Source organism: Crinia signifera, chromosome 4 (genome assembly GCF_055691185.1).
Source record: "Crinia signifera chromosome 4, ASM5569118v1, whole genome shotgun sequence".
Classification (NCBI taxonomy): Eukaryota; Metazoa; Chordata; class Amphibia; order Anura; family Myobatrachidae; genus Crinia; species Crinia signifera.
Genome location: NC_139220.1, coordinates 12,091,896 through 12,118,344, shown reverse-complemented (window position 1 = coordinate 12,118,344; position 26,449 = coordinate 12,091,896). Strand labels below are relative to the sequence as shown.

The window sequence follows — 26,449 nt, the reverse complement described above, 5'->3', positions numbered from 1 at the left end:
TATGGTTAGGCTGCAGGAGGGGAGGGTTAGTCTGTAGGAGGGGAGGGTTAGGCTGCAGGAGAGGATGGTTAGGGTTAGGCTGCAGGGAGGGTAAGGTTAGGGTTAGGCTGCAGGAGGGGAGGGTTAGGCTGCAGGAGAGGGTAAGGTTAGGTTAAGGCTTCAGGATGGGATAGTTAGGGTTAGGCTGCAGGAGAGGATGGCTACACAGGAGCACACCATGCACACACACAGCCACCATCGGACACAAATACAGCAGCGGTGGGCCAGTCAGGAGCTGTTCGCGGGCCGCATGTGTCCCGTGGGCTGCATGTTACCCGATATGACGGTTAGAGTTAAGTCTGAATTAGGCCCATTGTAGAAAAGGGTTAATTTCTTGCCTCGCTGGGCAGATATTTGTATGCGGGAACCGGCTCTGTGTTTTCAGCTCCGCTATAAATAAATATAGAGTTGGAAACAGGTGGAAACCGAAATTTTTTTTTATTTCAAAATCGTTAAAAACTGGGAAAATGATACATTGAAAGCTTGTGAGACAGATAATGGACTGTAACCCTGGACTGACAGAGAGGCTCATTGTTCCGCGGCCGCGGGGAGCTAGCATTAGCCCAATTGGGGACTGGACAATGTGATGTGTCCTATTTAGGTTTTTGGGGGAGGAAAGGGCATATATTGATGGGAACAGAGGTGTGTACTAAGTCTATAAAAGCCGACAGTCTTACAGAAACCGACAGAAATCCCAAATACCGCGAAGTACAGATACATCGAACATGGACCTGCACGCAGAATCCGCCATCGTCATGAATAACGGACGCAAAATGCCAGTAATCGGGTTTGGCACCTACGCCCCAGAACACGTGAGTGCATATGAGTATTACTCTGATAGAAATATAATGTATAATATAATTTATATATATATTTTTATTATTTATTATATAATATAATTAAATATATGGGATACGGTTATTTGGTCTATAACATGATAGGCAATAAGCATTGGGTCGACACCATTAGGTGGACATGGGGAAAGGTGGACATGGGTCTAGGTCAACATGGGTCAAGGTGGACATGGGTCTAGGTAGACATGGCTTTAGGTCGACAGGTCATTAGGTCGACACAAGCATTATGTCAACATGGGCAAGGTCGGCAGTGAAAAGGCCGACATAGGGGTGTTCACTGTTTTTTGAGCTGACATGTGCCGACAGGCAGTATTTCACACCCTACCATCCACTAGGGCGTGGTGGGAGAATAAAATAGTGTGCTGAGTGTAGCGAGCCATGTGAGGGGACGTGGTGCACCTTAACCTGTGTCCATGTCGACTGTGTCGACGTTTGGGTAAATAAAAACAGTGAAAACCCCCAATGTCGACTGTTTGACTGTCGACCTTGCCCATGTCGACCTAATGTTTGTTCGACCTAAAGTCATGTCGGCCTAGACCCATGACGATCTAATGGTGTCAACCCAATGCTTGTCGACCAACTTCTTGTAGACCAAATGATCCCAACCCATGTATATCATCTCTCTCTCTCTCTCTCTCTCTCTCTCTCTCTCTCTCTCTCTCTCTCTCTCTGTGTATATATATATATATATATATATATATATATATATGTATGTGTGTCTAGTGTCTGCTGCTTGCTTTTATTGATGCTGTTCTCCTTGTGCCCAGTTCCCTAAGAGCCTGGCAGAGGAAGCGACCAAGGTGGCCATTGAGATTGGGTATCGCCATATTGATTGCGCCTACATTTACGGCAATGAGGCCGAAGTTGGTCGAGCCATCCGGGAGAAGATCGCAGATGGGACAGTGACGAGGGAAGACCTGTTTTACACGGGGAAGGTACAGGAAGGTCTATTGTCCTCATGACTGGCGCTGTACAGGTGTAATGTCTTATTAATAGTGTCCTTACTATTTCGGCAGCTATGGAGCACGTACCACACCCCCGAGCTCGTCCGGCCGGCCCTGGAAAAGTCTCTGCAAAATCTCCAGCTGGAATACATGGACCTGTTTATCATACACATGCCTCTGGAAATGAAGGTACTGCACCTATCAGTGTAAGACTGACATGTTTGTAGCACAGGGGGAACCACAAGTTCAGTCCTGTTGCATAAAGAGGACTTTTTGGGTGCCTGTACAGATTTAGGCTGGTTAGTCTATTGGTCCTGTACATGGTATGCGGTCAAAATACCGACTGTCAGAAACTGAAAAGTCTCAGGGGCAGATTTATTAAGCTCGGTGAAGTGATAATGTGGCTGGTTTTTATCACCGGCCAATCAGCTCCTACCTGTGAAGTTACAGGCTTGGTTTGAAATATGACAGTTAGGAGCGGATTGGCCGGTGATAAAAACCAGACACTTTATCACTTCACCAAGCTTAATAAATCTACCCCTGAGTACCGACAGCAGGATTCCGAAGGTCAGAATTCCGACACAGCCTGCAGGTAAGTACAGGGGTTAGGGTCAGGGCCCTCTTAACATCAGCGTGGGCCCCTGGGCAAAACAATTCACTGCACCCCCAACACGCAACCCCCCCCCCCCCACACACACACACACAGACACCCCACACACACCCCACCTATGTGCAGCAGCAGGTCCAGGCAGCAGCATCCAGGCAGCGGGTATCCGGACAGTGGCGTCCAGGCAGCGGGGATCTGGGCAGCAGCGGCGAGCAGCTTGTAGCGCTATTTGCCAGGTGGCGGGGCGGGCAGCGCTGCTGAATTTGAAAACATTTTAAAAAGACTTGCCGGACGCTGATTGGCTTAGAGAATTCAGCCAATCAGCATCTGGCCGGCCTCTACCTGGATCCCTGCTGCCTGGATGTCAGTGCCCAGACCCTGCTGTTCGCCACCCCAGTCACCGCAGCCGTAGCTCCCCGTGGCAGTGCTGTCTTTCCCATTGGGTTGGGCCCCTAGAATCCTTGGGACCCTGGGCAACTGCCCATTAAACCCAATGGGAAAGACGGCACCAGGTAGGGTTAGGGATAGACACTAGGGGGAGGATTCGGATTAGGCTGCAGGTCGATGAGGATGAGGGGTGGTTAGGGTTAGGCTGCAGGAAGTGGCATTTATGGTTACATGTGTGTGTGTATGGGGGGGGGTCAGAATAGCGCTATGATAAAAATACTGGGATGCGGTTGGCAGGCCGACAATAAATAGGTCAATAGGTGACCACTGTTGATCGAGATATGACAAATTCGACATACTTTAAGTCGACATGATCAAAATGTCAACACATACATGTGAAAGGTCAACATGAAAAACGTTGACATTAGGTTTTTTTGTTTTAAATTCCAAAATAGCTATACTTGGAGGAAGAATATAATAGTGTTCCAAGCGTAGTAAGGCGCCGTGCCTCAAGCGAGGGGACGCGGTACACGTAGACGGTGTCCATGTTGACATTAGTCAACACCAAAAAACGTGAAAAACTCATGTCTGCCTTTTCCATGTCGACCTATTGCTTGTGTCAACCTTTTGACCCTGTCGATCTAAGCCATGTCAACCTTTTTACTTTTGACCCTGCATATTAGTCGACAGTAAAAAGGTTGGTCGACTTAATGACTGGTGACCTAATAGTTGACTCTATGACCCATACCGAAAATACTTACCAGGTTGAGCCGGTATTCCACTGTCGACCTACTTTGTGTCGTCACTTCTTACCTAACCCCTGTATACAGTCCACATTACAGATTTCCATCTTCAAGTTTTCCGGAATTCTGTATTCCCCATATAACACCCACCTCTGTGTGTATGGATTGTGTTTGGCAGCCAGGAGATTGTCCTTTCCCCACGGATGAGAACGGTCAGCTCATTTTCCACAATACCGACTTACGGGACACCTGGGAGGTGAGTGACACAAACACGTATGTTGTGATATACATACACATGTATTGTATGGTATAGCCAGTGACGGTCCTTATTCTGGTTCACTCTGCACATTCCTTCTCAAATGGTCAAAACCAAATCTAAATCTCTCTGCACATGTTACATCTGCCCCCCCCCCCCTGCAGTGCACATGGTTTTGTCCATTAGAGAAGGAATTTGCCTTTGCGAGTGAACCAGAATAAGGGCCATTGTCCTTTATTCTAAGTCATTTGTTTTCCACCATTCACCGGCTAAAGATGGGATGGAAGGCAGACAGGTGTAGATAACTTCCGTCCTTCGGCTATTCCAGGCTATGGAGAGGTGTCAGGACGCCGGGCTGGTGAGGTCTATCGGAGTGTCCAACTTTAACCGCAGACAACTGGAGCGGATTCTCAGCAAGCCGGGACTGAAGTACAAGCCGGTCTGTAACCAGGTATTAGGAGTATTTAGGGCCTGATTCAGCCCAGTGTGTATGCCCCTGTAGAGTGGTGATTTAGAGTTGCCTGTTTGCAGCATGGTTTTGTCCATTAAATAAGGAGTTTTCTTGTGTGTGCCAACCTGAATCACTCCCATACTTCCTGACCCAGCTGCTGCCTGTGATAGTTTTGCTGGTAGTCTCTGGGCCTGGATTGATCAGGTGACCTCTGCCCCCTACAGGTGGAATGTCATATTTACCTGAGTCAGAGGAAGCTGCTGGAGTACTGCACATCCCAGGATATCGTCCTGGTGGGATACAGCTTGCTGGGGTCCAGCAGGGACAAGAAATGGTAAAGGATGGCGTCGGGATAAATGTATCACCATTACCCGTTACCATTGGTGACGGGTTATCACTGTCACTATAGACCATCATTCCTCAGTGATCTCCACCAATCACTGAAAGGCAGAGAAAGGTATTTTTATAAAAACAAAAATAAAAAGTGAAGAGGTCTATATTATTCTATTTACTAATTTCCCCTGAGAATAAAAATGTACTAATTGGTTGCCCATGGCAACAGCCTGTTTCACATGGGGTGTTGCTATGGGCAACCAATCAGATGCTATCTATTATCTTCTAGAAGGTGCTAAATAAATACTAGTTGATTCTGGTTTGTTGCCCATAGCAACATCCTATGTGATATAGAACTCTCATCTTAGTAAATTCCCCCTGATGATCTGGTTATGGTTATTTATCATTTCTCCTGCGTTATGTTCTCAGGATTGGAATAAAAAAATGTAAATGGATAATTCTAAGAAATAACGAGAGAGCAACACAGGGTAATGGTCCTGCAAATGTGTGTCTCATAGTCATAGCTAATACACTGGCACACTGACACCTGGGACACCGGAACAGTGGCACACCGACACCTGGTACATCGGAACAGTGGCACACTGACACCTGGGACACCGGAACAGTGGCACACCGACACCTGGTACACCGGAACAGTGACACACTGACACCTGGGACACCGGAACAGTGGCACACCGACACCTGGTACACGGGAACAGTGACACACTGACACCTGGGACACCGGAACACACTGACACCTGGTACACCGGAACAGTGGCACACCGACACCTGGTACATCGGAACAGTGGCACACCGACACCTGGTACACCGGAACAGTGACACACTGACACCTGGGACACCGGAACAGTGGCACACCGACACCTGGTACACGGGAACAGTGACACACTGACACCTGGGACACCGGAACACACTGACACCTGGTACACCGGAACAGTGGCACACCGACACCTGGTACATCGGAACAGTGGCACACTGACACCTGGGACACCGGAACAGTGGCACACCGACACCTGGTACACTGGAACAGTGGCACACCGACAACTGGTACACGGGAACAGTGACACACCGACACCTGGGACAGCAGAACACACTGACACCTGGGACACTGGAAATAGTGACACACTGACACCTGGGACACCAGAAAACACTGACACCTGGGAGATTGGAAATAGTGGCACATTGATACCAGGGACACGGGAACACGGACACGGGAACACTGACACCTGGGACACCGGAACACACTGACACCTGGGACACCAGAACACACTGACACCATGGACACCGGAACACACTGACACCATGGACACCGGAACACACTGACACCTGGGACACCGAAACACACTGACACCTGGGACTCCAGAACACACTGACACCTGGGACACTGGACCACACTGACACCTGGGACACCAGAACAGTGGCACACTGACACCTGGGACACCAGAACAGTGGCACACTGACACCTGGGACACCGGAACAGTGGCACACTGACACCTGGTACACGGGAACAGTGACACACTGACACCTGGGACACCGGAACACACTGACACCTGGTACACCGGAACAGTGGCACACCGACACCTGGTACATCGGAACAGTGGCACACTGACACCTGGGACACCGGAACAGTGGCACACCGACACCTGGTACACTGGAACAGTGGCACACCGACAACTGGTACACGGGAACAGTGACACACCGACACCTGGGACAGCAGAACACACTGACACCTGGGACACTGGAAATAGTGACACACTGACACCTGGGACACCAGAAAACACTGACACCTGGGAGATTGGAAATAGTGGCACATTGATACCAGGGACACCGGAACACGGACACGGGAACACTGACACCTGGGACACCGGAACACACTGACACCTGGGACACCAGAACACACTGACACCATGGACACCGGAACACACTGACACCATGGACACCGGAACACACTGACACCTGGGACACCGAAACACACTGACACCTGGGACTCCAGAACACACTGACACCTGGGACACTGGACCACACTGACACCTGGGACACCAGAACAGTAGCACACTGACACCTGGGACACCAGAACAGTGGCACACTGACACCTGGGACACCGGAACAGTGGCACACTGACACCTGGGATACCGGAACACACTGACACCTGGGACACCGGAACACACTGACACCTGGGACACCGGAACACACTGACACCTGGGACACCGGAACAGTGGACACCAGAATAGTGGACACCGACACCTGGGATACCATAGCAGTCACACACTAACATCTGGAACACTGGAACAGTGGCACACCGACACCTGAGACAGCAGAACAGTGGCACACTGACACCTGGAACACAGAAAACACTGACACCTGGGAAACGGGAAATAATGGCACACTGACACCTGGGACACCGGAACAATGGCACACGGACACCTGGGACCCTGGAACACACTGACACCTAGGACCCCGGAACACACTGACAACTGGGACCCCGAAACACACTGACACCTGGGGTACCAGAACAGTGGCACACTGACACCAGGGACACCGGAACACACTGACACCTGGGACCCCCCCCAGAACACACTGACACCTGGGGCACCAGAACAGTGGCACACTGACACCAGGGACACAGGAAATAGTGGCACACCAACACCTGGGACACCGGAACACACTGAGACCTGGGACACCGGAACAGTGGCACACCAACACCTGGGACTCCGGAACAGTGGCATACCGACACCTGACACAGCATAACAGTGGCACACTGACACCTGGGACACCAGAAAACACTGACACCTGGGACACCGGAACAATGGCACACGGACACCTGGGACCCTGGAACACACTGACACCTAGGACCCCGGAACACACTGACAACTGGGACCCCGAAACACACTGACACCTGGGGTACCAGAACAGTGGCACACTGACACCAGGGACACCGGAACACACTGACACCTGGGACCCCTCCAGAACACACTGACACCTGGGGCACCAGAACAGTGGCACACTGACACCAGGGACACAGGAAATAGTGGCACACCAACACCTGGGACACCGGAACACACTGAGACTTGGGACACCGGAACAGTGGCACACCAACACCTGGGACTCCGGAACAGTGGCATACCGACACCTGACACAGCATAACAGTGGCACACTGACACCTGGGACACCAGAAAACACTGACACCTGGGACACCGGAACAATGGCACACGGACACCTGGGACCCTGGAACACACTGACACCTGGGACCCTGGAACACACTGACACCTGGGACCCTGGAACACACTGACACCTGGGACCCCGGAACACACTGACACCTGGGGCACCAGAACAGTGGCACACTGACACCAGGGACACCGGAACACACTAACACCTGGGACCCCCATGGAACACACTGAGACCTGGGACACCGGAACAGTGGCACACTGACACCAGGGACACCGGAAAACACTGACACCTGGGACATGGGAAATAGTGGCACACTGATACCTGGGACACCGGAACAGTGGCACACTGACACCTGGGACACCGGAACACACTCACACCTTGGACACCGGAACACACTGACACCTGGGACACAGGAACAGTGGCACACTGACACCTGGGACACCGGAACACACGGACACCCTGGACACCGGAACACACTGACACCTGAGACACTAAGAAATGCACATTATGGATTGATTGATTCATACACAGGTACAGCATCACATCAGTAGTTATGTCACAGCAACTTAGTTTCAATGCAACCCGGCAGTTGGGATGTCAGCGTTGCTATTGGGACTGAACGCTTCCCATCCGACAGGATGCTGAACACATCCCAGTACCCGTTACCATAGCACAATTTGTATATTATCACTGGGATAATGACATCATTGTCTTAGGATTGACCAGAATGCACCAGCTGTCCTTGAGGATCACGTTTTGGTGGCTATTGCCAGGAAACACAACAGGTCTCCAGCTCAGGTGGCGCTAAGATATTTCCTTCAGCTGGGCGTGGTTGTCCTGGTGAAGAGCTTCAGCCCCACAAGGATCAGAGAGAATTTTCAGGTCTGTTATCCAATGAGGAGAGGGTATGGGGTGGTGGCCGGGTGGTCCTGGGGGGCTACATGGCAATCTGTTACTGCACAGGAGAATGTATGCTAAAGATCAATGTGAAAAGCAAATCTCAGGTGTCCAATAACTGCAAATTCCACAACATTATCTGGGAAATGTAAACAATTAAGATGTTGCGTTGGATGTACAGTCAGAAATATCAGACAATTTGACCACCGTTATTCAATCTCCCGACTGTCGGAAACGTTCAGACAGTCGGAAAGGCCGTGGATTGGCGGAAACGGACGCAGATTGTCGAAAACAGCTACGGATTCAACAATCTAGCGCTCGTTTTTGACGATGCAGATTTGACTTTTTAAAAAGTCACATTTGCGTGCGCTTCATGTTCGCATTATAAAGCCGATATTGCTGACTCTCAGAAACCTCATCACCCATTGATTACCCTCCTATACTGTATGTAGAAGCTGTCTGGTTGCTAGTGGCAACTTCTTCACTGGCTCACTACTTTACTTTGCCTGATACATCAACCCCATTGTTTTATATTTGGATGTTCTAGACCAGGGGTGTCAAACTCAAATTCATCGGGGGCCGCATCAGCAGTTTGGTCACCCTCAAAGGGCCGGTTGTATCTGTAGGACTATGTGTCCACTCTTTATTATCATAAATTATTGTCACTGCATTCAATTATTGTATACTCAGCAGTAGCATTTCCCTCCTGCTATTGCTGTGAACTGCAGTGCATTAGGGCACACGCTGCCTGCACAGGGGGGCAGCACTCAGTCTTAGGGCATATGTCCTGTTATTATCATGGGACACAGCAATTAATGATGGGCTGCAATGTGCCAGTGCACACACACACACACATAGGCAGAGAGTTTGACACTTACCCGCTCTGATGCGTCCACTCCAGTCTGAGCTGCTCCACCACCAAGGACACAGCTGCGCTCTCACACAGGCGCATTTCCCCCTCCCTCCTGTGAGTAGCGCTCCTCGCACTATCTATCCAGGAGTGGGGGGCAGCGTGCTCCCGGTCACTGTGCAGTGCACACTCAGCAGTAAGTGACCTGGAGCACACAGCAGCAGCAGCACCATTCACCACGACGGACCTGCTCTTTCCTCTCTCTGGCTCCTATACAGCAGGTGGGAGCGGAGGAGGGGTTGACGACCGGCGGCACTGCGCTAGAGGCCAGACGTTCTCTGGCTTGTAGGCTGCCGCGCATGCGCTGAAGAGGCGGCTTTCTTGTTTAAAAAAAAAAATCGTGAATAAAAGGTGAAGGCTGGCGGCGGCTGCGCGGGCCACATGAAGAGGTCTGGCGGGCCGGATTTGGCCCGCGGGCCTTGTGTTTGACACCCCTGTTCTAGACGCTTCCTAGCAACCCATAATGACCACAGAGGGCCGATTATCCTTTGCACAGTAAACCTATTATTCCATATATATCAAGCCAACTGTTCCGAGTCCTCAAAAGGAAATTAATAGCTTAATTTCATCAACCCGTGGCACATTAAGTGAACGCCGGATATCATGGATCTCTCCGGAATTCTAGAACAATTATTTCATTTTGGCACAATCCTGGGAGAACATCGCTTTTCTCTCGTACTCCTCTTTAATAAATAGGCCCCAGAGGAGATACTTCTCGTTCTCTTCTCCTGATGGTCTCGTCTTCAAGTCCGGAAATGACACCAAACAATTATTCCCCTGATACTCCTTACTACATCAGGAACATGTAACATCCAATGAGTGGGATTGTGTCATCTATCACTGTCTGTAGCAGCAAAATGATTGGACTGTGCGTATTCTGGTTCACTCTCAGATGCAAATTCCTTCTCATATGGACAAACCCATGCTGCACTGCAGGTGGGGCAGATGTAACAGGTGCAGAGAGAGTTAGATTTGGGTGGGGTGTGTTCAATCCGAAATCTATATTGCAGTGTAAAAATAAAGCAGCCAGTATTTTCCCAGGACAGAAACAATATAACTCACCCAAATCTAAAACTCTCTGAACATGTTACATCTGCCCCACCTGCAGTGTACAGATGTAGCCGGCTTCATCTTTGCAGGGGCTGGCGAAACTAACGCCAGCTCCTGTCAGTGTTACGCGCGCAGGAGACGCTCGCGCACCCCGTGGCAACGGAGCTCCCCCAGGGTCCCCGCCGCCAACGACGGTCCTCCTCACCACCCCGACCCCCCACCCTAACCCTGCCCGTCTCCCTAAAGTAGAGATTGGGACACGCATGCAACACACGCGTGTCCCAGTTTAATGGAGTCCCTCCACGCCGGCGCTCGCCAGAGAGGAGGTTCTGGGGGGCGCCGGGACTGAATGAGAGGGGCTAAATCTGTACATGGATTTGTCCATTTGAGAAGGAATTTGCCTCTGAGAGTGAACCAGAATAAGGCCCTATCTTGGGGAGATGACTCAGGTTGTCTGATGATTCTAGCTCATTGTTCTGGGATTTGTTACAGATCTTTGACTTCCACTTATCACCGGACGACCTGAAAGAACTGGAAGCTCTTAATAAGAATTATCGCTATGTCGGAGCCAAGCAGTGAGTAGAACGCGTTGGTTGCGCATATTACACTATGTTCTGTACTACAGCCTGTATCAGGGTGTGATATAACATAACGCACTAAGGGGGGGGGGGGGGGGTAGCAAAGTCAGATTACAAGAGAACAAGAACCACTGTCGTGACTATGAAAGAACATAGATCCTGATTCAGACTTATTCGCTAGGGCAGCATATACTCACAGGCTACACCTACCTATATACTATTATCTATATACACGTACACAGCTCCGCCTCTCTGCCAGTGCAGGAAATGGCCAGATTCCCTTAGCTGCCACGGGCTGGAGGAGAGGTGCTACATCAGACGGGCCAGTATGTAACTTGTAACTCAAAACATCGGAACGTGAATCTGGCCCATAATGACTGGATACCGCTGTTCAGTGTAGCAGCTGACCGACCGCTAGGGCTGCTGGGAGATTAATACAATCACTTATGTTCCCTTTCAGGTGGATTACCCACCCCGAGTACCCCTTCCACGATGACTACTGAGACCCATAAGACCAGTCCTGTCCCAGCATATGCGGCAGATGGCTCAGATCTCTGAATAACGCTTCACCTGTAACCTGTATGATTACCCAGAATGCATTACCCCGGCGTAGGTTCCTCTGGTTATTTGCCCCCCCCCCCCCCCCCCAGTGTTGTCTCCTCAATTCCCTAGATGCCATATTTCAAGCTACTATATTGTGTGTGTGTGACCCCAAACTCTGCGCTCTCCTAATCCCAGACCCCACAAACACGTATCTGTCACTGTATTTGGCTTATACATATGCTTCTAGGTTATATGATGTTTTCAGATATACTGTCGTGTACCAGAACTATATCACTTGTGGCTGCTGCAAATAAAAACCTATAAAAGCAACTATGTATTCAATGTATAAGTAACGCATATGCCGCAGCCTAGAAACCATCACAGACATATACCAGGTCCTCTGCGCTGGCTGCGCTGACATCACTGGGGGCTTCCTTCTACTGTGTAACATCCTTTCACAAGCCCTGTGTTCGAATCCACCTTGCGAATGGGTGACGGCCGGCCAACATTCGCAAGGTGGGATTTGGTTGACTCGCAAGGGTGCGAATTCGCATCCAAATCGTTAACCAGAATAACCCCCTTAGGCTCATATATAATCACTGTGCGTATACCATTTGTCGACGACATGATTATGTTTTTACAGGTAAGGTAATGAACTCATGCCAAGAAGGTGGTACATGCTGGGTGAAATGTTAGTACGGCGGGACCGAAAAGGTTGGATCCTCGGGTACCTGTAATTCACACTTACGGAGCCAGTGAAGCTAGGTCCAGGGATGTAGCCGCTGGCAGTGGCGGATTCAGGGGTGGGGGGGGGGGGGGGGGCTGCAGCACAGTTCAAAATTGAAATGGAGGAGGAACAACCACTGCCTATGAGTCAGTTTGTAATGGCAGTTGGTGATGCTCCCCTATTTGAATTTGGAACTGTGGTGCAGCCCCCCACCCCTGGATCCACCACTGGCATTTGCTTACCCAGAAATGGGGCTGACACGCCTCCATTTTCTGTAATGGGCGCAGCATGTCAATCATACTGGGGGAGACCAGGTCATTGCAGATCTACAAACACTAGAGATGTGAGGAAACTATTGGCTTTGTGTAAATCACCAAATTAGACCCCTAAGGTGCCCGTACACGGTGCGATGATCGCACCCGTTATGGGCTGGATTGCATCGCAACGCATGCGTTTTGCATGCAATGTGATCAGAAGGCAGTACAAAAAGTACATGCAGCACATACTTTTTGTACTGTGCGGTGAGATGCCGCCGGAGCGCGCATGGCATCGCACGGTGCAAACGCACCGTGTAGGGGCACCTTTAGTCCGATACCTGTAGTGCCATGCATGTTTCAGTTGCACTATGATGTCACAGTCCAACGCCTAGCGTGTGCTGGGCTGCTGACGCAGAATGCAGGCTGGCTGAAAGTGGGGCGAGCAAGTACACTGGTCCTGCCCACTCCTTGAATCTGACCCTGGCAGAAGGGCACATGGCACCGCCCTGCACAGCACATAAAAGCAATTTTCTAATATTATGTTGTATAAAGGGTGCATGGCCACGCCTCCGTAATTATGCCACACCCCCTGTTCAGTATTGTGGCCCGGGTGGTATCCTTTCTGCAGCCCTGTACACGCTGACATATTATTATGATCGCACCGTCCGACCATCAATCCAGCATTACACATCTAGAAGTGAGAAATAAAATCACACTCGTTCCACTTCTCATTTATTGCAAAAACATGACCGGTCCCTAAAGGGGATATGTCCTAGAACACTAGGGCTATGTCCCATACAGTAAAAGCTGTTCCCCGTCGCTCCCAGTGCACCTACTGCGTTACAGACACCACACAGAAATGGGCTGGTTGGTTAGGGACTACCGGCGTCATCTCCATTCCGGAGATCAGTACTCGTCATGGAAGGGGTATTCCGGGTGCTGCTTCATCCTGCAAGGGGCGAAAACACAACATTACATAAAGACCCACCTGTGTTCAACGCCCATCTTTTGCCCATCGTTGCCATTGCCATTGATGGTTGCCATCGATGGCAATTCTGCAACTGGCCATCGATAGTGCTAAACTATGCAATGGATGACCATCAATATTTTTACATATCGATGGTCTACCATTGTGTTTGATTGATTGTCCTGTGGGCCAATCAAAATACGGGGGGGCTTCATGGGTGTCGGGGGGCGGAGCTATGCTCCGTGTCCCGGCACTTTAAAAAAAAACCATAGTTTTACTGTTCCGTCAATGGATGGAAACCATCTGGTTCTCCCCCATCGATGGCAAAAGTATTCGACATCGGCGATGAACCATAAATGATTTTGAATCATCGATGGTCGATGGCCATCCCTACACTAGAGGGCAGATGTATCAAACCTTTTAGAAAGATAAAGTAGAGGGGTTGCCGTAGCAACCTATCAGCTCCAAACTACCATTTATCTCGCTCACACTGTAAAAATGGCAGTTTGGGGTACATTTACTAAGATGTGAGTTGTATGGAAGATGGGATGTTGTCCATAGAAATTGGTTGCTACGGGCAACATCCCATCCACTACAGAAGTCCTATCTTAGTAAATGTCCCCCTAATACAAGCTGAGATATCAGGTGCGGCTCATTATTCCCGGTACCACCGGTATATTTTGCCTGTGATCGGAAGGGGAGACTTACTCCTTGAAAGGTCCGTAATGAAGGTTTTTGTCCAGACCGTCCAGTGTCACCATGTCCTCGGGATTTATCTCAAACTCAAAGACCTGCGATGGGAACGAGGAGATCTCATGTTAGGGAACAGCACGTAGAATAATACTGACCAATCAGCGCTTGGGATCATTCAGTCAAAATCAGTTTCAGGGGCAGAGGATTCAAATCTCGGAGAGAGAGAGAGAGAGAGAGAGAGAGATAAAGTACCAATCAATCAGCCACTAACTGCAATTTTATGGGCTACAGGGGAGATGTTAGATCTTAGGCCAAGTGATCAATGGGAGGAGATAAAATAACAACCAATCAGGTCGTCACTGCGATGTTACTGGCAATAGAGGAGATGGGATACATACAGATCACGCCGGGATAAAGATGGAGGGAATCCCAACAGGGATCAGGTAAGTATACGTACCTTCCCACTGTCCCCCGCTTACACTGTCTCCTAACCCCCCAGGCCCACATCCCACCACCTAACCCTCCTTCTAAGTGCCTAACCTTCCCTGCCTGCAGCCTAACCTTAACTTACCCCCCCACAGCCTGGCCCTAAGTGGCCCCCTTCCCATAGTGCTCCTAACAGCCCCTTTCATACCCAGCCTGTAACATTGCAGTTAGGAGCTGATTGGCTGGTCCTTTATCTCTCTCTCTCTACGGTATCTCTCTAAGATTTAATAAAAATGCACCTTTATCTCTCTCCACTTTATCGCTCTGTCAGATTTGATGAATCTTCCCCTCAATGTGCCCCAACTATTTGTAGTCACTAAAAAGCGAATTCTGAATGTAAAGCGAATTAAAATTGAGCAGAACGGAGGAATCCAATTTATGGGCCTGATTCGGAGGTGATCGCTGAGAATGGAGTGATTATCGAATGACTGTGTATGCATCGCGTATGCGCGAGTGACTAGGGATAGAAAATGCGTAAGCCTCTTTATTGGGGAACACATGGAGGCTCCTGTAGGTTTTAACCCAGAAATCTGTACGACTGCGGTAACGAGGGGGCAGTGGGCGTACTGGCATTGGGAAGCGGCAGCTCCAGAAGACTTGCCCAATCGTACAGGTGAGCGGGAGTGCCACCAGAGATCCGGGAGCCTCCCAGCCATTCTGGAGGTGTAGGAGAATATGTAATTATGCAGGCCGTCCAACCACACAGGTAATGAGCCCAACTGCACCGGGCAGGGCTACTGGAACCATTACAATAAATATTCCTGGTAACACTTATGATGGTATAATACACATCCGCTGACAAAGACATAACACACAGTAATAACGTAGCTGTAGTCACCCCGAGGTTTTGCTTGAGGCGGGCGGCGCTGAAACTTTTGGCTAAGACCACGATTCCCTTCTGGAGGACATAGCGCATGGCAATCTCCGCCGGGGAGCGGTTGTACTTGGCAGCCACGCTGGCCAGGACTGGATCTTCAAGCAGGATGGGTGTGCTCAGGTCCACCCTGCAGACAGCGGGAAGGTAGAGCGGGTGGATAAGTATGTAAGCTTTTACAGGCAGGGCCCTCCGTCCTCATGTACAGCTCCTAGCGCTAGCCATGCCACCTGGTCTCTTGTCCCATTCAGTGACTCTGATACTCTGTGCCCGGCTTCACACTTGGTACAGGTTTGTGGGGTACAGTACTCCAGCCCCCCGCCTTGGTCCTCCGCACCTCTTATCCTGTAACAGCGGTTCTCAACACCAGACCTCAAGGAGCCCCAACAGGTCACACACATGTCAGGATTTCTATGTGTGGGCGCAGGTGGGATAATTACTAATGCACAAAATAGATTAGCTCACCTGTGCATGATTAAAGAAATCCATAACACATGACCTGCTGAGGTTCCTTGAGGTCTGAAATTGAGACTCATTTGCCTATGAGTTAGACTACCCTCGCCCCTCACCCACATTCTAAGATCGCCATCGACCATCGATGGTTTATGGCCGATGTTGAATACTTTTGTCATCTATGTGGGAAAACCGATGTTTCCTTCTTTTTTTCCCCAAGGTGGGACACGAAGCATAGCTCCACCCCCCGACACCCGGAAGTCTCCCCCCCGAGTTCTGATTGGCCCGCAGGCCAATCAGTCAAAGATAATGTATGGTCATCGATAGCTAAAACTATCGATGGTTATCCATCAGACTATCAATGGGATGGATGCAGAATCACCATCGATGGCAAACATCGATGGCAACTGCACCGATGGCCATCCCTACATTCTACCTCCTCTGTCAATTTATTGTCTTTTATTTTCTACTAAAGGTTGAGTTTTTCATGGGTTTTTTTTGTCCGGAATTTCGACGTAAGTCGACATGGACACCGTATTATTGTATTGCGCTCGACACACTATAATTTACTCCCTCCATGCCGTCTGTCACCACATGTCGGCTCAAGAAATCCTCACGTCGACCTTTACACTGTCAACCTAATGCTTGTATCAACCTTCCGAACCTGTCGATCTTAGCCATGTCAACATTTAGCGGTCGACCTTATGCATGTCAACCAAAAGACCATATCCCGCTTTGGGGCACGTCCGCTGTAGTAGCGACGGTGGTGACATGATTTGCCCGATGGCACTTACCAGTTCTTGTCTCGGTGTGACCCCAGGACGCTGTACGCCACCACAACAATACCCTTGGATTTGCAGTACGCGTGCAGCTTGCTCTGATTTAAATACACATGACACTCCACCTGCGGGCACAAGGCATGCTGCTGTGAGAATGGAATATCGTCCAGGCAATGAGGTGTTCCTGGTTAAGGTTGCATGAGGGTGAGTACAATATGATAAACTCAAGTAATCTGGAGGTGGAACCTACCTTACAGAAACAGCCGTAAACTGGTTACACGCAACAGTGCCTGTTGGTGAAAACCCGTCTGCGAATTAATGCAGACTGCACCCAATGTGTTCTTTAAACACGACACCGCAACCCCCGGCTCACAGCAGGGATGGCCATCGACCTTCAATGATCCAAAATCATCGATGGTTTAAGACCGATGTAAAATAGTCTTGCATCGATGGGGGAGAACCTGATGGTTCTCCTCCATCGGTGGCACAGCATAACCAAATAGTTGGGGGGGGGGGTTCTACCAAAGGTGCAGGGACACTTGCTGTAAGACTACGCAGTGGTCACTGTACTGAGTGCTCAGCAAATTTGAGAGGCGTTACTGTTACTTATTAAACGGAACTGAAGCTACAAAGCTTCCGTGTCCTGAATGGAAACAAAACATTATATATACAGGGTGAGGCAAATATCAATCCCAGATGTTACAGGTTAACAGAAACCCATATTCAAAATGCTAGTACATAATGGGGTGATTCAGGCGGGCTTGAAAAGCACATTTGGGCCCAGTAAGCTGCAAATCATCTCAGCTTACCGAGAGCCTGAGACGCCGCCTGTCAGAACGCATGACACCCCCCCCCACACACACACACTTTTATTAGCGTGTGCCTGGACAAAGACGGGGTCGAGTCGACGTCCTGTTAGCCACCCACCCCTGGCACACCTCAGCCTGAGACACTGGGCGAGCCCCGTTCCCGCCGCCGCCTGCCCCCGCACCCCACGGCGCAGACCCCCAGACATTGGAACGGGCCCGAATTCACCCTGTTCTGAATTAACTAGAAATAGGCCCTTGGTTTGCAAATGGACAAAACCAATGCTGCACTGCATGTGGGGCTGATGTAACAGGTGCAGAGAGAGTTAGATTTGGGTGTTATTCTGTTTCTGTGCAGAGGTGCTTTATTTTTACACTGCAATTTAGATTTCAGTTCGAACACACCCCACCCAAAATCTACTCTCTCTGCACCTGTTACATCTGCCCCACCTGCAGTCCACACATTTTTGTCCATTAGAGAGAGAATTTGCTTTTGCGACCCAACCTGAATCAGGCCCCAAATGTGCTTTGCGAGCCAACCTGAATCACCCTAATCTACCTCATTCTACATTTCATTGGGGCACGGGTTGGTGCATCGGGTCGGATGGAATGTCAAACACATGAGATTTGGTCCAATTTATAAGCCCGAACCGTCAGAATCGGGTCAAATAGGACCAAATCTCACTAGTGAATGAGGGGTCTATAGAGTGCAACCTCTTTGGGACAGGGCCCTCTCGTCCATGACGCTGTACGTAACACGTTTGTCCTCTCAATATACAGTTATATGACAGCACTTTATGTATAATATAATGAGAGCAGTCCCTGCAGCAATGGCACCTGATTACAGACGGGCTGGTACTTTAGTCCTGGTTTGCTCAGTAGACGTTCCAGCTGCCGCCGGTTGAAGTTTGACACACCGATGGACTTCACCAGGCCGGCATCCTTGCACGCCTCCAGTGCCTGCAGGAAGACGGAATAACAAAGCATCAGCCAACGGCTTTCTGTGCAGTCAGTGGCGTAACTATTAATTTGGCGCCGCCCTGCCGAAAATGTTGGCAGCGCCCCCCCCCCCCGTAGGGTAAACAAACCCGTCCCGTCCCCCCGCTGCCTTCTCTAGCAACCTTAAAAACGGTCTGCTGTATGGGGGCAGCCATTTTCTGAGTGTCACTTCTCATTAGCAGCAGTAGCCAGGAGAGCCAGGACCCGGCGCAGACAGAAGCGCCGGCGGCAGGGGCAGAAGGCAGTGGGGTTACTATAGTCCCGCAGCCCCACGGCACCCACACCCTCTCAGCACCCGCCCGCCGCCGCGGTGGCTGTGGGACTATAGTTACGCCACTGTGTGCAGTGTCTCCTGAACGTGACAGAGAGCAGTGTGAGCCGGGTGTGGTACAGGGGTCCGACAGTCGGGATCCCTACAGTCATTAGCCCGACGTTGTGATCCCAGCTGGCCGGACCGAGACAGCATGGCCAACGCAACAAAGCCCCTTGCAGGCACGCCACACCTATTCTATTCTCCCTCTATGGGGGTCGTGGACCCCCACAAGGGAAAATAGCAGGTGGCCGTCGGGAACCCGGCTGTCAGTGTTTTGACAGTCGGGATCCCGACGTCAGGTAAATGCCTGTCGGGACCCTGTCCGGCACCCGTGTGAGCCACCATTTCCCCAATCCCATAGAACGACCTGATAATGCATGCAGGGCAATACACCTTTGTACCACTGACACACAGTATTACCTGTGACACCCACGAGTAATCTACCACATGCCAACAGTGAAATAATCCCCTTGGGGTCATTGAATTACAAAGTAACATGATCCATATTAATTAATCAGCAATTAACAAATCGATTAAGCGCGTACTTATCTCCTCAGGGACTGGCACGCGATGTGGTATACGTAATCATGGCGTGGCATTCCCACAGCTCGGGATTCACGTTTCATGGCTACAAACCGCAGGAATGGATCTCTACAGTATATATAAAAGGCTAACTACTCCTCACCTCTATGAGGTGAAGTACCGCCAGTGACCCCTAGAGCCCACTTGATGTGAAAAAAAAAAAATATGGCATAACAGAAAGTGAAAGCAATTTTTGCAGGGACATTGATCTGTTTTAAACTTGCTGCATATGGAGAGAGGGAGCTGTGAAGACAGATACGAGGTAGGAGCAGATAGGGACTGGGGGTGGGGTGGGGAGTTTGTGGGCTAAAGACTGTCACAGCTCAAAGTGAAAGAAAAAACTGTCACAGCTCATAGATAAAGTACATTGCAGAAGCGTATTTATCACTGAATAACTCACCTCCCAAGTAGAACAGAAGTCCACATTATCGTACTGGAAAGGATCGGGGCTGCGGGGCGTCTCGGCACCTGCGGGCTGTACGACAGGGGACAGTAATAGTATAGGCGGAATTCATACATATTCAGGATGCAGCGGAATGTTACAGATTTCTATTTTACTGCAGTTTTTATTGCTGTGGCCTCATCTACACCTCCCAGCCGGACAGACTTAGGAGGGGATTCATCAGAACTGAGAAATAAATGAAATTCATTAGGCGCAGAATAGCTTTTAATTGGGGACAGATATTCCGCAGCTGTCACTACAAGGACAAAGGACAAATGTGCAAAGCAGACAATGATGATTTATATAACAAAATAAGTAACATGTGTCAGACAAGGGGGTCATTCAGACCTGATCGCAAAGCTGCCTTTATGGAAAATGGTAAAAACCAGTCTGCACCACAGGTGGGGCAGATGCAACATGTGTAGAGAGAGATATGGGAGGGTTACATTGTTTCTGTGCAGGGTAAATACTGGCTGCTTTATTTTTACACTGCAATTTAGATTTCCATTTGAACACACCCCACCCAAAAAAAGCAGCTTTGCGGTCAGGTCTGAATAACCCCCAATGTTACTAAAGGCAAATGTGAGATGTCTACTGTCACGCCCACGGCAGCTTTGCCAGACCAGCGGCTGCGTACATAGGGCCTGATTCAGACATGGTCGCTGTATATTCGCACATGCGCAAATCCCAAACATTGGCCTGGGTAGCAAATCTGGGCTGCACCAAGCAGGTATAAATCGCACCAATCGCATCAGTCAATCATTGAACTTCTGGAGAGGCCATCGGTCGTGTAGGAAGTACGATGCCGAAACCATCGCGGCTGTGAATGGGATCGCGGTCGCACACCCCATAGATGGTCACAAGATACTAGGCCACTACCATTCCACCTAGACAGTCCGATCGCCATCGCTAGACCATTGCGGCGCACGTATAGTTGCTCGATAGTCGTTCGATGTCACATACCTTGATAGAGAAAGGCCAGTGCATTATGAACAGGTCCAGATACTCCAGCTGGAGATCGCTCAGAGACTTTTCCAGAGCTTTCCGGACAAGCTCCGGAGAGAAGAACGTGCACCACAGCTGGGAAATAACGGTCAGAGAATTCGGTGTCAGTAGAAGACTCAGCGATGATGTTTGTAAATATAAAGGTGCCCAATCACACGGGGCGATTCCAACCAGCACGTGGATGAAAAGTGACCAAATAGCAAATATTTGACACCAGGGACCGCGCATCGCATCGGAGCCTGAGGATTGCACCTGCTGGGCCATAAATTTATCATGTCCCCAAGCATTTTGGCAGGCTTGGCTGGGATTGCATACGATACATCGTACAAGCGGTTCAAGGGGGGATCATGGGTAACTTCTATCCTCTGGGACTCGCCCTATTGCATGGGCAGCTTAAGTTTGATGTTCTGCTGTCATTAAGATATACGCTGATGGTCCATACAATAGTTATCGCTTACATAATTATACTCTAGTATCTGTTATATTTTCATGGGGGTCATTTTCCCATTTAAATGAGTACAAATGGACAATGAGTCAGATATGCCTTAAATACTGCGCTGAAGTCATGGGTTCGATTCCCACCATGGCTGTAACTGTGTGGAGTTTGTATATTCTCCCCATACTTGCGTAGGTTTCCTCCGGGTACTCCGGTTTCCTCCCACAATCCAAAAATATACTGGTAGGGTAATTGGCTCCCAACAAAATTAACCCTAGAATGTCGGTGTGTGCGTGTACATGTGGTAGGGAACATAGATTGTAAGCTCCACTGGGGCAGGGACTCATGTGAATGTTGTACTACACTCTGTACAGCGCTGCGGAATATGTATGCGCTATATAAGAAACTGTTAATAAATAAATACCTTCCCCGTATAGAATATGTCCTCTCTCCGGACCGTGCCGTCATCAATCTTTGCGCGGATGGCGCTCCCGATCTGAACCTCATTGCCATAGATATAGGCGCAGTCAATGTGTCGATAGCCGACATCGATGGCGACCTTGGTCGCTTCTTCTCCGACACTCTTAGGGACCTAAACAAAAAAACTAAATACATAAATATATATACATATAAAAAGGCAGGAAAAATCCAAGTAAAAATAACGCAAATAAATATAGGCAGCCTAGCGAGCAGGCCTGAATTACCCCCATTGTGTATTTGTTGCACCTGGAAGGAATTGTCTATAGAAGCAATTACCTGTAATTATTCCTCAGGCTCCCTGGACTTTGTTATCAGTGCAGCCTGGGAGATAGCAGTATTGCCTGACACTATACATTCCATTATTGCCTGATCCGGTTTCCTGACCAGCCAGTGACATATGGATAAGATCTATATATATTATATATTTGTCATTTATGGATTTGGATCCTGTGTTTGGATCCCTACAGAATAATGTAGCAATGTCCAGCCAGTAATTGCACCAGATACCAGCATTAAGCAGCGATTGGCTAATGAAAGTCATTCTGATTGGTGGGCTGTGGCACTCGTGGCTAATCAGCTGCTAACTGCCATGTTACAGGCTGCGTTGGATAAATGCCAGGAGCTGATTGGTGAGTACTTTATCTCTCTCCGAGTGAGTACTTTATCTCTCTCCAAGTATGTGATCCCGTACAAGCTGCAATGGCTCTGGTGCATAGGCATTTCTATAATGGGTGCAAGGTGCATCCAAATATTATACTTACCCCTCTGGTGTCTTGTGGTGGAGTCCCTGCACTGCAGACAGATGTCACTTGGAAAATGGCCGAGTGGTTTGAGCATGCACACCGGAGAAGTCCCTGTGAACAAGGCGCGGGCGCTATGTTTCCAGAGACCTGCTGATCCAAAAGGCTACCCATAAACCCAACAATCTTCTTGCGTCTTTGTACGCAGCTGCTGACATTTACAAAGACGCCGGTGTGTATGACATTTGCATGTTTGCTCACTGTAGCTGCGTACGGGATCATCCAGCGCCGCCACTAGTAATTTTGAGGCCCGGGACTGACCTTCAGTCCGGGCCCTCCCCTGCGCTGCTCCCACAACACCCGCCCCCCACCCTGCCGCGCCCGGAACTCACTTCAGCTGACCTCGCTCTCTGTGAACAGTGCACAACACAGGCACAGTGCTGCCTGCAGAGCGCCGAGCCCCTCTGTATCCTAGGCTCGGCGCTCTGCAGGCTGCACTGTGTATCGTGCATGCCTGGCTGGGCTGCCGCCAGGTGGGGGAGGCGGTGTGCGGGGTTGGGGGGGGGTGTCACTGTGGGCAGCTGTCCGGGCCCCCCCAGGGGCCGAACCCCAGGACAGCTGTACCCCTGGCACCCCCTGTCGGCGGCCCTGTCCAGCGCACATCTCTGGGTCACTGTCACTCTAAATCCACGCTTCGATTTTGACAGGTTTTCGATTCTATTTTGCTTAGAAGCAAAATCCAATCGAAATCGAATCGTTTTTAAGATGCATTCGATTCGACGCACGCTCCCATTTTCTCTATATCGAAAAGAAAAATAGACTGTGCAGGAAAGGAAATATCGAATTCGATCCAGTAAATCGAATGTGTACAATGTACCTTGAATGTAAATCGAATTTCGATTTTGAAATCTAATGCAAAAGAACAGATCTAATGCCAAACAGAATGCAAAGATGTAATGCCAAATCTAATGGAAAATCGAATCTAACATCGAATCTAAAGCAGATTGAAGCGTGTGGACACAACTTTATGTTCATTTTCATTCATTGTATCATTCGGGTAATAAAAAAAAAGTAGTGACTATCAAAATAAATCCCTGTTTCCTAATAACAGCCGATCTCATCTCCCATTGGCCATTACACTATGACAACAGGGGAACCCAGCCAACCAGATGTAGATTACCATAGACTAGAAGTTACTGGTCCCCCTTACTCGCATGGAAGTTCGGTTTCACATCGGATGTTGCTATGGGCAACAAATCAGAATCTACTTCTATTGTTTTAGCACTGTGGGGCTTATTCTGATTCACTCGGAAAGGCACAATCACTCTCTAATGGACAAAACCATGTGCACTGCAGGTGGGGCAGATGTAACATGTGCAGAGATAATTAGATTTGGGTGGGGGGGGGGGGGTGAACTTCAAACTGATATCTATATTGCAGTGTAAAAATAAAGCAGTCAGTATTTACCCTGCACAGAAACAATAAAACACCCAAATCTAAGATAAATATGAAGATAACTCCGGAGAGACTTACGTCAGGAGATGCGTAGGTGCCCAATCCTAAAATGGGCATGGTGTTGCCATCGCTGAGGGTGACACGGGTGTCCTTGGTGAGGGCCATGCTGGGAGTGTGAGGGAAGTGTCCTGCTTACCTGGCTGTATATATACTTACTGCTGTATGCAATGGGCTGATAACAGCGGAGGGAGTTGCCGCTGACGATAACTAATCCTTACCTGAGATTTCACATCTGGAGATTGTACGGGGAGAAAACACTACATAGAGTTACTGAGTAATACGGCAAACTGGTCACAGGATCCATGGAAAGAGTCCAATAGGTCCACCGCTATTGGTCGTCAGGCCATACTGTATGTTGACACATGAAATAGGTGGACAATTAGTTTTTCACATTTTTTACCAAAACAGGTGGTTTTTCATACTTTACTATCCATGTGGACATAGGGCCTTTTTCAGAACTGAGCTCAGTATAAATTTGTTTGGAAAATGGGCAAAACCATGTGCACTGCAGGTGGGGCAGATGTAATGTGCAGAGTGAGTTACATTTGGGTGGGGTGTGCTGAAACTGAAATCTAAATTGCAGTGTAAAAATGGGATGCAGTGTAAATCCCGGCGGTCGGAATCCCGGCGGTCAAAATCCTGACGCCGGAATCCCCCATAGAGGGAGAATAAATTAGTGTGCCCACAAGGGGGGGGGGGGGGGATTTTGACCGCCGGGATTTCGTATCAATCCTGTAGAAATAAAGCAGCCAGTATTTACCCTGCACAGAAACAAAATAACTCACCCAAATCTAATTCTCTGTGCACATTCTCTGTTACATCTGCCCCACCTGCAGTGCACATGGTTTTGTCCATTTTCCGAACAAATTTGCACTGAGCTCAGATCTGAATAACTCCCACAGAGTTAAATTTTGCGCCCGAAGCGAGCCATGCGAGGGGCGCGGAACACTTATACGTGCCCAGGTCGACGTATGTTGACAAAGACACTGGTAAAAGTGTAAAATTTATGTCGACATTTTCCATGTTGACCGATTGCGACCCTGTCGACATTTCTCACGCACCGACCTATGGCCTGTCAACCAATAGTGGTCGATCTATTGACTGTCGAACTTCTTATTGTAGACCCTATGACCCGGAATACAAAGGTCGACATGGGTCTAGGTCGACATGGAAAAAGGTCGGCATGGTTATAGTTCGACGGGTCATTAGTTCGACAGGTCATTAGTTCGATATTGTCTAGGTCGACAGTCAAAAGGTCGACATGGGGTTTTTCACTGTTTTTTTACCTGAATGTCAACACAGTTGACATGGACACAGTTGGAGGTGAACCGCAGCCCCTCCCATCGCTCGCTGCGCTCGGCACACTATTTTATTCTCCCACCACGCCCTAGTGGATGGTAGGGCATGAAATACCACCTGTCGGCACATGTTTAAAATAAAGTGAAAAACCCCATGTCGACTGTCGACCTAGACAATGTCAAACTAAAGAACTGTCGAACTAGAACCATGTTGACATTTCCCATGTCGACCTAGACCCGTGTCGACCTTTTCCCATGTCGACCTAATGGTGTCAACCTAATGACTATCAAGCATCATGCTGTAGACCAAATGACCGCATCCCGTCTCCTCTGCCCACATCTGAATGAGAGGCCTCGTGTGCCCTGTATCCACACGCCCAGACCAGTCTCTGCATCCCCGTACTAGTTACACAATGCTGCTCAGTATTATTTACCTGCCGAGAGTCTTATGTAACGTCTTATATAACGTGTCAGTGGAGCCCTGAGAACAATAAGCCTAGTGCACACCTGATCGCAGGACAAATGTGTTCTCACAATGGGCAAATACATGCTGAGCTGCAGGTGGGGCAGATGGAACAGGTGCAGAGAGAGAGTTAGATTTGGGTGGGGTGTGTTTAAGATACAATCTAAATTGCATTGTAAAGATAAAAACAGCCAGTATTTACCCTGCACAGAAACAAAACAACTCCCCCAAATCTAACTCCCTCTGCACCTTTTACATCTGCCCCACCTGCAGTGCAGCCTGGTTTTGCCCATTTTGAGAATGAGTGTGGGGGGAGGGGACAGGCCTGTTCTGCTGACTGCAGCTTATATAACACA

At 49.3% G+C, this 26,449-nt stretch overlaps 2 protein-coding genes across 2 annotated transcripts in view; one reads left to right on the top strand and one right to left on the bottom strand.

The window, feature by feature from the left end:
* Positions 1-559: 559 nt before the first annotated feature.
* Positions 560-12,108, top strand: LOC146073710 (prostaglandin-E(2) 9-reductase-like). Its single transcript, XM_083181106.1, has 9 exons — positions 560-851; positions 1,661-1,828; positions 1,910-2,026; positions 3,753-3,830; positions 4,159-4,281; positions 4,506-4,615; positions 8,517-8,682; positions 11,150-11,232; positions 11,696-12,108. The coding sequence occupies exons 1-9, from the start codon at positions 765-767 to the stop codon at positions 11,736-11,738; spliced, it is 975 nt and encodes a 324-aa protein (XP_083037232.1). The 5' UTR covers positions 560-764; the 3' UTR covers positions 11,739-12,108.
* A 1,369-nt stretch (positions 12,109-13,477) lies between these two features.
* LOC146073717 (rho crystallin-like) overlaps positions 13,478-26,449 on the bottom strand; it is a 50,301-nt gene continuing 37,329 nt past the window's right edge. Inside the window, exons 2-9 of the mRNA XM_083181113.1 lie at positions 22,022-22,189; positions 21,120-21,236; positions 20,115-20,189; positions 18,658-18,780; positions 17,030-17,139; positions 15,747-15,912; positions 14,438-14,520; positions 13,478-13,711 (exon numbers count right to left, since the gene is read on the bottom strand). Of these exons, the coding sequence (XP_083037239.1) occupies positions 13,669-13,711; positions 14,438-14,520; positions 15,747-15,912; positions 17,030-17,139; positions 18,658-18,780; positions 20,115-20,189; positions 21,120-21,143 (624 nt within the window). The 5' untranslated portion in view covers positions 21,144-21,236; positions 22,022-22,189 and the 3' untranslated portion in view covers positions 13,478-13,668. The remainder of the gene's footprint in view (positions 13,712-14,437; positions 14,521-15,746; positions 15,913-17,029; positions 17,140-18,657; positions 18,781-20,114; positions 20,190-21,119; positions 21,237-22,021; positions 22,190-26,449) is intronic.

Coding starts and splice junctions, on each gene's coding strand:
- LOC146073710 (XM_083181106.1), top strand. CDS start 765: ATGGACCTGCACGCAGAATCCGCCATCGTCATGAATAACGGACGCAAA. Junction 3,831..4,158: donor ACTTACGGGACACCTGGGAG/GTGAGTGACACA, acceptor CGGCTATTCCAG/GCTATGGAGAGGTGTCAGGA. Junction 4,616..8,516: donor TCCAGCAGGGACAAGAAATG/GTAAAGGATGGC, acceptor TCATTGTCTTAG/GATTGACCAGAATGCACCAG.